Genomic DNA, 13,022 nt, shown 5'->3' on the forward strand with positions numbered 1-13,022 from the left:
CGGTACCATAAGTGACCTTTTCCAATGGGCCTATAAAGCATCACACTTATTTAACACACCCAATTTGCAAAGGTACCTTTGACATAAGAAGCCAATGAACACAGTCACTGTAGCAACGGGGTTTCATGTTGACTCTTCATGTTGACAAAAATGGCAGGAAGCACAGGTAACCATTATGTTGCAGCGGTTCTGTGTCACACCTTATTTGATTTCAGACCTAATCTAACAGAATACTCAAGCAAAATTTTAAATTGAACCGAAGTTTAGCACTTTGCTAAATTTTGACGTGGCTCCACCTTGTGGTGCAGCACGAATAATGCATGCTAGTCCTACAGGCGTTCACTTACATTAACTTCTAATGTGTATTGGCAGAAAAGTGTAGCATCTTCTATTTATTGGTCATTTTCCCGCAATTACTATTGCATAACTTCCGAAATTTGTTGTTATATTGGAGTGTTTACAAATGGTTTAACAAACCACAATGAAAAGGGTGAGCAGACCTGAATTTGTGCTTGATTTAATTGAGGTTTAGAAAGGTCCTTTAGGTCTCCTGTGTGACTGTTAAATACTTCCTTGACTATGTCTCCTATATAGGATATGTGTTGTGGACATCAAAAAGGTACATTGTAGTTAGAAATTCTCTTTAAAGCTTAAATCAATTTACAGATTCATAATTCATTCTAATTTAAATGGACTGAATGTTCATCAATTATCAGGCATTGATGTCTTTTGACAGGTTATGTGTTCACTTGGAGATGGTGTGATGAGATCAGATGAAAAGGTTAAAGTTAAAGTTTATATTTATGCCCAGAGTTGGTCACCAAGTCATTACTGGAACTTTAATTTTCAATAAAAATAATGGCAACAATCATAGTCATTTTATGAATAATGGAAAACAGCACAACCTGGTTAATAGCAGTGAAAGAAAATAAAACAAAACACAGTCCATCCATTCTCTTACATTTCTTTGGGTTTAGGCTGACTTATGACAGATTTCATTCCTGGCAGACAACTTCTTCTGCGTGCAGCCGTCTCGATCTTCTGTACCAGCTCTACGTCCCATGGATGACACACAAAACTGAGCACCTCCACGTCTGTGGGGCCTCCTGCCCTGCCCACTCTCCCCGCTCTGTGGATGTAGTCTGTGTAGGATTCTGGACAGTCATAATTGACAACCAAGCGCACCTTGGACGTGTCCAAGCCTCTGGACCCAATGTCTGTGCATACCAGCACATCCACCACCCCCTTCTGGAAGGACAGGAACACTCCTGCACGTACAGCTGCAGGCATCTCTCCTTGCAGACGTAAGTGCTGAACTCCCATCTCCTCCAGCATGTAGCCCAGCCAGTTTACAGTGGCGGACTTGTTACAAAACACCAGAACTGCGCCCCCACCTTTCTCCTGCTGAAGCTGCTTCAGCGCCTGCTGGAGCTCCAGAATTTTATCAGCACCCTTCACCTTGAGAAACATCTGCTTGACGTGAGGCATGAGTAAGTGCAGCATCTTGCTCTTGACCACCACCATGCTGCCAAGGTCCATCACCCTGCTAAGCACGTCCCCAACACCGCCAGGGAAGGTGGCCCCTACTACCAGCAGCTGGGCTTTATGATCTAGGCCACGCGTCTCTCTAGGATTACTTGAAATATGAGTGTAATGAAGGATGTCCTCTAGCATATGTGAAAAGCTATGGTCAAACATGGTGTCAGCTTCGTCTACCACAAAAAATTTCAGGTGACTGAGGTACAGGCAGCGCCTGCGCAGCGCCTTCGCCAGAGCACCTGGTGTAGCCACTAAAATATCTGGCTGGTTCCTCCTGAAAATCCCCTTGATGTGTCCCACACCTCGACCACCCCCCACAGTCTTGGTTAGCAAGCCAAACGGAGAACACAGAGTTCTGGAGACAGCTGCGACTTGTTCAGCCAGCTCCCTGGAAGGCACGAGGACAATGGTGCGGATGCTGTTTGCACCTTCAGCATGCGTCCCACAGCTTTTATCAGCCTGCAGTCTGTGGACCACAGGCAGAAGGTAACTCAGCGTTTTCCCACTTCCTGTCTCTGCTGCACACAGAATATTGTGGCCTTTCAGAATCTTTGGGATGCACTCAAGCTGCACAGTGGTTGGATGGGTGATGTCCATATTGTGCAAAGCTTCAAGCAGTTCTTTGCAGATGGGCAGGTTTTTAAAAGATGGCTGGTCCACAGCCTTCACAATGAAGGGCGCAACCGCTGTGACATTGTTGATGGTGAAGTGATCACCAATAGATTTGTTATGTTTCCATCCTTTCGAGCAAAGTGTGGGCTGTTCGAATTTTCCAAGAACGTATCCTGCAGACTGGTTTCGGCTGGGATTCCTGCTCTGGATGAGGAGTTTTCCAGCTTTAATGTTGCTGATCTTGTTCTTGCCTAGAGTCTGTTTGACGGTGTCAACGCGCTTCTGCAGGTTGCGAGGAACACGGATAACTGTGGTATCGTCTCCTACTGTCTGACAAAAACGAACTGGGGCAGAAAAATTAACATTGTACTGTAAACAGTGATACCAGCATGAACGAACCCCTCTCGTCGCGGCGAGCCAACCAACTTTCACAAAGTACATTTTAACAGCCGCGTTTCCATTAGCCAAAAACAGCTGAATGTCAAACTAAATGAAAACTCAATAAAAGAGGGTAAATTGCTCCTGGAACCACTGCCTCCGATTGGAAATGTTCTGTTTTCTCCATAAAGCAGTTAGCATTTCTCCCCTCAAGAGCGGAAACGCCATGCTTTGACCGGCACTTGTTGATGACGTCACAAAGGGTATGGAAGTATGGCGCAGGATGAAACCGTCACTTCCGCAAATGTTACGAAGCCAAATGTGACGAATCAATCAAGCCATAAAAACCGTATTTTAGATGAAGAAATTAAATATTAAAACCTACATGTGCAAAACAGGAGTAAACGGTCAAAAAACTGGATTACAGAAATTGAAATAATAGCACCGGCATCGTCAGCGGCAGATGCAGGATGATGAATTGAGGTCAACATTACAGCTTTGTGAGATACTTTTTTTTTTTTTTTTAAAGAAAATGATTCATTTATCTGAAAAATTCGATTTTGTGCGTGCACGCGTGTGTTTTAAGCATAGCAGTTTGCACACAAGTTGCTGCTTAAGTTTTTGCCTGTTCAAGGCTATTGGGGAGATAATCCACTGTTGCCTCTCAGAATGAAAGCTAATAAGAAAGAGACTTATTCTAATTACAAAAGGCCAAGTTTTATTTTTTCCCCAGGAATACATTTGCAGTGGGTCCTCAAAAATACCAATATACTTCTACTATTTGGTCCTTTATTTCATGAGTTACCTGTCAAAAATGTCATGCTTGTTTTGGTAATATGAATTGTATTTCATATTTGCTCCCTGTCTGTGGTGCAGTGTAGAAAGTGTTCATCACTGCTGCTGTCAGCATTGATTCTACATCAGTTGTCCTTCCCAAGTGCTGAATGAACCAGCTCTCTAATTGATTTACTGGAGAACAGGACAAACACTCCCAGGTCAGTCCCACTCATGGCATTTCTGTCAGAGGCTGAACCATCGCTGGGGTGGACTTAATGTGCTCTCCTGCTGATATCTTTAACAAGCAAATTTACAGTTTTATTACTTTAATATGTGCAATTTTGTATTTGTAATCATTCATATTAACCTGTGACATACTTTTTTTTTTTTTTACATTGCCGAGGTAGTTTCGAGGATTGACCAATAGAGGACAGCACATAGGAGGGATTTGTGCTGAGAAGTCTTCTGTGGAGAAGTTTTTTCCATAAAAATAAATAATTTTGCTTCTTAAAGATTATTTATTTAAAAAAAATAAGTTCTTCGCTGATCCTGTCTATAGCATCATCAATGATCTGTTAATCAAAAACAGGCAAAATGTAATATAAAAGATGGGTAAAAATCAAATGTGTGTTATAAAAGTGATTACAATCATTGTTAATGCTTCAGGGTTTTTTGTTTTAATTACCTTCGCTAGTTAACATCACACTCACGAGCATCGCCAACATGTCACATTTCTTTCACTTTCCTCTTTTCTCTTCTTGACAAGAGCATAAATCTCAAACCACATCTACAACCTCCCGCACAATTACTTTTCTTTATCTTCTCCCTTCATACGTCATCATAAACGATAACACAGGTAACCCGAATTACACTCAGGCGGGTCTGGAGGCACAGGAGAAAGTTCAGTCATGGAAACTCTGTTGCCACCATCACTGCCCTAATTTAAAACAGTGATTGAGGTCTTGCATGTGGATTATATTGAAACGGATTTTCATGTTATTTGTTAGGTTCAATTTTATTGATAATTGAAATGATTTCATCTATTTACTATTTCCTTTACATAATAATGATTTTAATATTATCAATTATTTGTACACTTGATTGGATGTCACTGGTATACTAATGTTTTCTTTAATTTTAGCAGTTCAGAATGCAATTTTGTTTATTAACTCTGCAGAAAATTTCCTTTATACGATACTAGGTTTTCAAAGCTGACAATGCAGCCTGAAAATAACAACCAAAAAAAAGAGGCAATTTCTTCATAATTGATCTCATCAGTAAAATACGGGTAAATCTGCCGTATTTGCTTGGAAGCGAAGACCACAGGAAAGATGCATTTGTAGAGCTTGTCATCACGCCCACATACAGCTCAGCACTGGTGCTTGGAGCCAACTGCTACAAACTATAAACACCCAACTGTTTTATTCCATGAATCAGTGATGGTTGCAGGAGATAAACTGGACCAATAAGCTTAAAACAACTGGACCATACAGCTTAAAAAAAAAGAATTTTATAACTCTGCTTATCAATGTTATAAAACCTTTTGGTAAAACATTAAAAACATGCTCAACATTGTGTGTGTGTGTGTGTGTGTGTGTGTGTGTGTGTGTGTGTGGTGTGTGTGTGTGTGTGTGTGTGTGCCATTCATCATGTATAGTAAGATTTATGTTTGGTTAAAATCTCACATCTTACTTGTTTTAATGCCTTGACTGTTTTGACACGTTTTGATCATTGTGTAGCACGAGGTCTAGTCTTGGTTGACTGCTCCTGTGGATGTGCCATATATTTATATACAAATCTAAGACCTGTATAATAGTAAAGCAGTCAGCTTTTGCATTTTTCTCATTTGGCCAATCCCAAAATGATTTTTTTCCTACCCTCTTGCATGATAGAACCCAAGTCACGCATCAAATGAATGGAGCTTGTTGCTGGCAGGATGAAGGGATCTAAAGGTAAATAGTCCACGGTGTCATTAGCATCCTGCTTTGGAGGGGAACTATCAAACGATCTCGCTGAGGACCAGCAAGCTGATGGCAGGTGGTTGCAAGAGTAGAGGATCCATTAAATGGAGGAAAGTGGCATTAAGGCTTTCCTTGCACAGTCAAGAGTTTTCTGATAGCAAATACAAGCACACGTTGGTCAACAGAAGAGGTTATAACATTAACAAGTAGTCGCAATAACAGTGTAATAACACAAGTCGCTGATTTAGCATCATTCTGTATAATATTACAAATCGCCACGTTAGGACTTTTACACGTATTTATTCCATTCTTTGGAAACATGGTATACTTTCATTTGTTGCGTTGCTGTACGTGCGCGTACGCGCGCGTCCTCCGTGTTGTGTTGTGTCTGCTGACGTCACTGCTGGAACTGCCTTGTCACGCGGGTTAGTAAAAGTTGGGAGAGCAGCTCCGGAGAGAGAAGAGAAAGACGGAGGACAAAGACAGGACAGAGGCTCCCTTCAGTCCCGCTCAGCCGCACTTCAGCGCCGAGCGGCTCGGAATACGCGGAGAAGGGACGTCGCTGAAGCTCCGAGCGACGCGGAGGGCCGGCCGACTTTCCTTGAAGTTGGAGAGCGACTTTCGCTGGTACCGCGCCGGGGAGGAAGAGGGGCCGACGACCCGCGGGGGGATTTGTCAACCGACGGAAAGAGACTAGTTCATTTAAGGCCGAATGCCCTTGAGATAAAGAAGGAGACAAAAGTTGGTCGGTAAATGTGACATTTTAAGAGAGCTTCAACTTCGAGCGGTCGAGTGACGGGCTAAAACCCGACCCGTCAACCCCGATGACGACGGCAAACTGCCCCGGGAACGAGGAGCTGGACTTCAGGCTGATCTTCGGAGAGGACGGGCAGCAGCCGCCTCCGCAGCAGCCGCCTCTAGGCCCCGCAGGTCGGTCTGTCCACACGGTCAACAACTTCATTTCACCAAAGTTGCACTGCAACGAGCCTTTGTTTGAGTGTTCTCACAGGCTTCGGCCGTCGGTGTCATTTAACCCGGCACCGTTGGGGCCATGTTAACATTTGATAGCCTCATGAAAGAGGAACCGACTCTTAGAAGTTGATTTTAGGAGAAACTGGAGATATTAACGCGACCAGCTCATTACCGTAGCTGTCATCTCATGCTAACAGCTAGCAAGTGCGCCTAATTGATGCGTCCACCTGAAGTTACTAATGTAAATAAATGTAAAGTTTTTTAACAGTTGGTCAGATGGGATTTTGGCGCGTTAATCAGTTAAGATACTGTATGAATCTGTTTTTACAGCAGGCTTCTGCTAAGATCACATGCTACATTTGCAAACATTTAATCTTTACAAAGTCGGTTAAAAGTAGAAGTGATGCGATTGTAATAAGCCAGTATTAAACTGGATTATTTTACTGAGGAGGTCGGTTGAAGAAATTTAATTAGTGACTTCAGCTGCGTGTGTCCGTTCATTCGTTTAGATATTGACGACCATAATATGGTTTTAATTAAAATTATACCGTTGTTGAATGAATGAAGGAAAATGTAACATTATTAGTCAATAATATTGTTTCTTAGTTTTGAAATTATTAGTGTAATCTCAGCACTAAACTACACATTGTACATTTTGACTGTCCGATCTTGGATTCTGTCTTTGGGGAAACGTCTAAATTAATCTGTGGCTTCAGATAAATGCCACGATAAATGATGTAAAAGCTTCTAACTAATAAACCCTAACTAAACCAAAAAAATATGAACCCTTACCTGGGCTGGTGATTAGGATAGGTTAGGGCTGGTGAAATTACAGTTTAATTTTCAATTCAAATTTTAGGCTGCGGTGCTTTGATAAAACACAATATGTGCTGTTATGCTTAATCTTACATTTGGAGATAAACAAAATCGGAGTATTGTCATAATCAACAAATTAATGTCAGTCTCTCATCTGTTATATACTTTAAATTATATGCTGTTTAAAGCTGTTTAGCAAGTCAATTATTACAGCAGAATTCGTGCCATAGTTGATTAATTAATGTGGAGGTGAGGTACACTGATGGAACAAGCAGACACACAATTATGTTGTTGATCACTGTCAACGTTACGGCTCTGTTAATGTGTAACAGAAACACTACCAGTTAATATGGATGATACTGGACATACAAATGGTCACATTCCCACAAATACGCCCTAACTGGGCATCAGGAAAGACAGTAGATCTGTGTTTGTTGGACGGACAATATTTCCCATTATTTTCATATTTACACCTCATCAAATGGGTTCTGTTGGAGTAATTTGGGGTTAATCGCTTTAAAAACCATGTTTAACAAACATTTAATAATGTTCAAGTATATGATTATTTAGGCAGAGTTCAGAAACTTTGTAATTGTAACTTTCTTTGTTTTTTATTGCATCTGCGCTTTTTAAAAATTGTATTTTTGGGCCTTAACTCCTGGAATAGCTGAATTCGCTGCCCATTCTTTTCTTGACTCAATAAAAGCTTTGGTTGTTTAATCCTAAACCATTTTTTCCTTCAATTAAAAGCAATGTTTGATTTGGAGATGGGATGGGGGGGAAAAAATACTGTTGGAATAAAGGCAGCAGTGTGCAAGTGGTTTGACTTGGTCCTGAAGGGTTTTGCCTGACTAAAATCATAACATTAGTGTGTAATAAGGGATCACAGATGCAGAGTGAGGAGATGCTCACTGAATTGGTGTCTTTTTCTTAAGGCCAGGATCAAGTTGGGGCTTGTTGTTGTAACAACCAGGACAGCTTCAACGGCGAATTTTTGACGGGTTTCTGTACCACTGAACATTCAGACTGATTGTTAGCAGAAGTTTTGAAAAAAGAGTCTCAATCCAAATTTGCCATTGAACTGCTCTGTTGTTGAACAGTGTATTTTAGGTCGGTTCAGTTGTCCAAATGAGATTAAATTACGTTTAAGATGGTGCACGTTAACATCTTTAATCTTCTAAAACAACTCTTGCAGCAGACCTGACATGTGTGGGACACAGATGTCCCACACATGTCAGGTATGGGAGACAGATGTCCAAACACAGCCTCCAAATTCATGGAGACCATATGGGATTACTGTTTCCATCAAGCTCACCACCATGATACTGGTTTTTCTCTGCTTTCACAGTGATCTTAGAGCAGCCTTCACATTTTCCAGCCATGACCTTTCCAAGTATCCTTCAGCGAGTGGCTGGATTTTCGGTTGTTTTTGAGTTCCTAATGGATTATTTTTGTTGTTGTTGAGTCCTCAGGTTATCTTTAAACTAGTCCATCTACTGTGCTAATCTTTTGTTGCACTTTCCTCCCACAGAAGAGATTTTTGTTGGCACTTTTCTGAAAAGACACTGTATCTGTATCAATGTACCTGACAGGATGCATCTGGTGTCGGCCTCCTTGTTCTCACCCGTTTTGAAGTGCTTATGTTAGTTGAAGAGCAGGAGAACGGTGAGTTTGAAGTTCAAGAGGGGTACTCTGGCTGGGTGCTACAGTTGGTCTTAGGTCTGTGGTTCAGAATTGCTTGTTCTGGGTGGCAGAATTGTTGCTCTGGCTGTCTTCCCAGATCTGCCACGTGGTGTTTAGGTGGCCCAGTGTAATGAAGGCAGAGGAAACACGCCGCTCTCTGCTGCTGGCAAAGGGAACGTGAAGGCCACATGCTTTTGTCTTTTGGTGTATAAGTGTAGACATTTTATCTCATAAATTATTTTGGATTAACACCCTCCTGTCCTGATCACCACACTGTTTTCTGAGGACAGCTGAGAGTTTTTTTTTCCTGTCGGCTTTGAGAGGATGTGTTCAAGACCACCAGTGACATCAGAGAGCTTGATTTGGGCTAATGAAATCTCCATATGTACTCTCCCCAGCCTCTGGGTTTGACTGCGCTGTGACACCAGTAAAATTTGACTCCATATATCAGGGTTTTAGACTCAGTTTTAATGGAGTTGAGAGGAGCTAGTGCAGAGAGCACGCTCGCCTCTGTTGTTGTCATTGATCTAAATCTGTGAACCAAGATCACCAACCTGCCAGTCCTTCATCGTGGGAAAGACTGAAATTACATCGCTCTCATGTGGGACTATTTTAAGCAGCCACAGAGGGCAGGCAACAGGTTCTAGGGACTCGTTTTTAGTCAGCACAGGAGAACCCCCTCTTGTCCCAGCACGTCTGTACTCTTCTCCTTTTTACTGCACTTTGTGACCTCAACTGGGAGACGAGCTGAAGAATGTTGTGCGCTACATCACCAGGTGAGTGTGTTGGCTGCTTCTGGGTGTAGTCTGTATGCTTGTATTGAGGGGTGGGTGTCGACGAATGGACAGACGGGCGTAGCTTTGTTGCTAATGACGCCACATGGGCCCAGGCCTGTACCTCTTAAGATATAGGTTACACCACCTGATTTGGGCACATGAGGAAGGCCCTTGACTTTAGTAACTTTGATTATGAGGCTGGATAAAAGCTGTTTATTACTATGTTGGTTGTTGTTCCTGTTGATGCTTTTCAATATTAAAATTGAAACAACAGAAGAAAAAATCACATAGAAAAACAGTGCATTAAAACCAAGGTGGCCTCAATTTTAAAGAACGACATTTGTTTGGAATAGTCAAAGTAAGAAATTTTAGTTGATTACTAGAGCTGGTAATATTTTGCAGAAAACGTGAAAGCCAGAGGTCAAAGGGCAGACAGTCATGCATGAGATGCACATGTGGGTGCCCCCTAACCCCACTGGAGTGAATGGGTCACAGAAACCAATGTGATGAATGAGACTTTTGTTTCCTGGGGTGAGGCATGAGTAACTATGTGTGGCATCTGTCTAGTTTAAATTTAGTGTAACTGAAGCTTCCACCGACTGCGCTGTATCAACATGTCGCGGGCTGCATTACACCAGAGGGAAAGCAGCACAACTCCTGCGCCCGCTTTCATTTTTTTCACTTCTCTCTTTGGCACTTTTTTAAGAGGTGCGGCTTTCCTACACGACGATTAGGGCGGTTTAAATCCCATTTTATTTTAAGCGACCCCTCAGAGCCATATTCCAGCCAGGCTAATCCTCAGTATCGGCACATCGACCCTATGAAGTTTTTCTGGGCCCCACCCTCACGTGTGCTCGATGACCTGGTGCAGCATAAGAAACTTTTCTGTCAGGTAAATACATAAGATGATGACAGTAGAGGTCCCAGTGCCAGCCCATGTATGTGAGTGAGTGGAGAACTGGAATGTCCACATGTGGACTTTGACAGCTGGGCTTTGTGGAGAGATGTATTTATATGGAAGTACAATTACTTAATGCACCAAAGAGTCAACCGGAGACAACAAGGACAGGTCGGTCTCTTGGTTGCAACATGTTTTAGTCCACCTACAGTAAAAACCATTCCTCCTTCCCAGTCTACTTCTTTCCTTGTCTTGTCTTGTTGCTGACATCTGTTTTCTTGTGCATCTATTTGTTAGTCTGCTGGGTTGGCGCCTGGGCAACAGAGCACGTGTGAACCAGCTATAGGTCCATTTGTAACCTGACCATTTTTAACACACAGTAACAATATAACAACCTAATTTGTGTTAGAATTTTGGAAATTCAATCCTGTGGGATTTCAGTTAGATTATTTTTGTGACTTTGCTTACACTTCAGAATGCACGTGCTGTGTGCTGTAATCACTAAACTTTCCAGAGTTCCTTACTTGTGTCTCTCTGCCTGTTTTGTCTCTGCTCTTTATTTTTGTCTCTACTTTTCTTACACAAAAGCAACTTCCATTCTCTCTGCCTGTCTTGTTCTTTCTTTCTTTCTTTCTTCTTTCTTTCTTTCTTTCTTTCTTTCTTTCTTTCTTTCTCTCTCTCTTCTCTCTCTCTCTCCTCTCTCTCTCTCTTCTCTCTCTTCTCTCTCTCTCTCTCTCTCTCTCTCTCTCGCCCCCCCCGTAGTAGTCTCTGATGTTATCTTTTGTGGGTTATTGCAGGCCAGCAGGCCAAACACACTCTGCTTAACTGAACAACTACAAATGTGAAATACTCACAAGTCTTGCCTTAGTGCAGGGGTGCCCACACTTTTTCAGCATGCGAGCTACTTTTCAAATGACCAAGTCAAGAAGATCTACCTACTATAAATTTGCAAAACATACATTTATTCCTAAATATATTGAGAATTCTTTATATGATCCATATATGTTGGTGTACCTCGCATAACTACCCATATTTTCTGGACTATATGTCGCTCCGGAGTTTAAGTCGCACTAGCCAAAAAACGCATCATAAAGAAGAAAAATAGATATATAAGTCGCACTGGACTATAAGTCGCATTTTGGGGGAAAATTTATTTGATAAAATCCGAGACCAAGAACATACATTTCATCTTGAAAGGCAATTAGCATGGATTAGCAATAGGGTTACGGTATGCTAACGTAACAAATTCAGCTACATGACCCACAACGAACTGAGTATGTGTTTGCTTTGTTAATGTAACATATTAACACTTATTCAGATAACTATAGCATAAAGAACATCCGAGCAAGTTTACCAAACAATCAAGTCTAACTCCATAGATGAAGCACCACTTCTTCTTCTGCGTCGCTAAAGGAACTCGTTCCTCAGGTACACACGCCTAGAGCGCCCTCTTGTGGTTGTCAGTGTGAAAATAACGAACATGTGACATTCTGTAATAATATGTTTATTTAAGTCACTCCGGAGTACAAGTCGCACCCCCTGACAAACTATGAAAAAAGTGCGACTTATAGTCCGGAAAATACGGTACATGAATCCATATTGCTCAATACAAATCTGTGCATTTTTTCAGCATGCGAGCTACTTACAAAATGATCAAAATGATCTACCCACCACAAAAATGCAAAACATCTAATTATTTCCAAAGTATTGAGGATTCTTTGTATGTACAATGTATGTTGATGTACCTTTCATAACCGAATGAGCCAATATTGCAAAACGCACATAATAATTAACTAATTGGCTTAAAATCAGAGGTAATTAGCTGAATAGCTTAGTGCCATTGTTTGCACATGAGCGGTGACCTAAAGGTCAATCAAGTAACGGGACTGCTGATAGGCTGACATCGTAAGTTCTGCTGCACTTAGCGCCGTTGTTTGTGCTTGATTGGTCACCTGAATGTCAAATTCAGTTGTCATCTAACTGGCTGCCCTGTATATCAATCAAGTGACAGGATGAATGATAGGCTGATATTTTTTAATGTCACGCCGCGATCGACCAGTACTACCTCTGCGATCGACCGGTAGATCGCGATCGACGTAATGAGCACCCCTGCCTTAGTGGATAGAACGCCGGAAGAATGGTACCATTTAGATTTTTATCATGCAAATGATCCAAGTGCAAAAAAATTACAAGAACCCAGACAGACTTGGGAGGACAAACTGGTTACAAACTTGGGAATATGAAAATTCCTTTTGGTTAAGCAAAAAGCGGAGACATTTTATTTGCTTGATAAAATTTACATGTAAGATAAAGTTTAAGCTTTTTAAAGTACTTTGTAGAAATCAGTTTTCCATATTGGTCGGATGTTGACAATTGGCGTGTAACTGGATGTGTTTGGTCACATTTACTAGGGATAAAGGAAAAAGTGCTACGGGTCCACTGAATAACAATCATTTTGATTATTGCTGCAAGCACATTATATTGGTAAAGTACCTTTTTCAGTCACAGTCAAAGATCTTTTTATGTACTATTTGTGAGGTTGAATTTTTAGGAATTTTGTAGAATTTCTACATGCCAGGTTCAATAAAGCTTAAAACAACAGTTACATCA

The 13,022-nt window shown here is 41.5% G+C and overlaps 2 protein-coding genes and 1 long non-coding RNA gene across 9 annotated transcripts in view; 2 read left to right on the forward strand and 1 right to left on the reverse strand.

Moving 5' to 3' along the window:
* Positions 1–813: 813 nt before the first annotated feature.
* Positions 814–2,776, reverse strand: ddx28 (DEAD (Asp-Glu-Ala-Asp) box polypeptide 28). Its single transcript, XM_057025180.1, has one exon. It carries the CDS (start codon positions 2,590–2,592, stop codon positions 958–960), a length of 1,635 nt encoding a protein of 544 aa, XP_056881160.1. The 5' UTR covers positions 2,593–2,776; the 3' UTR covers positions 814–957.
* A 49-nt stretch (positions 2,777–2,825) lies between these two features.
* On the forward strand, positions 2,826–4,476 carry LOC130521580 (uncharacterized). The gene is made up of 3 exons (XR_008949375.1): positions 2,826–3,029; positions 3,406–3,524; positions 3,714–4,476. It is a non-coding gene; the product is annotated as an uncharacterized LOC130521580 (long non-coding RNA).
* A 1,175-nt stretch (positions 4,477–5,651) lies between these two features.
* nfatc3a (nuclear factor of activated T cells 3a) overlaps positions 5,652–13,022 on the forward strand; it is a 40,147-nt gene continuing 32,776 nt past the window's right edge. For 6 of the 7 annotated variants that reach the window (XR_008949365.1, XR_008949360.1, XR_008949361.1 and 3 more), the window contains exon 1: positions 5,652–6,197. Coding sequence is in view for 1 of the 7 variants with exons in the window: in XM_057025158.1 (XP_056881138.1) it covers positions 6,092–6,197 (106 nt within the window). In the remaining 6 variants the exon portion in view is untranslated. The remainder of the gene's footprint in view (positions 6,198–13,022) is intronic. The other variant, XM_057025158.1, reaches the window with a different exon arrangement.

The sequence above is a fragment of the Takifugu flavidus genome, chromosome 2, assembly GCF_003711565.1.
Source record: "Takifugu flavidus isolate HTHZ2018 chromosome 2, ASM371156v2, whole genome shotgun sequence".
NCBI classification, from domain to species: Eukaryota; Metazoa; Chordata; class Actinopteri; order Tetraodontiformes; family Tetraodontidae; genus Takifugu; species Takifugu flavidus.

Bases quoted from the DNA above. Each gene is read 5' to 3' on its own strand.
- ddx28 (XM_057025180.1), bottom strand. From the start codon at position 2,592: ATGTACTTTGTGAAAGTTGGTTGGCTCGCCGCGACGAGAGGGGTTCGT.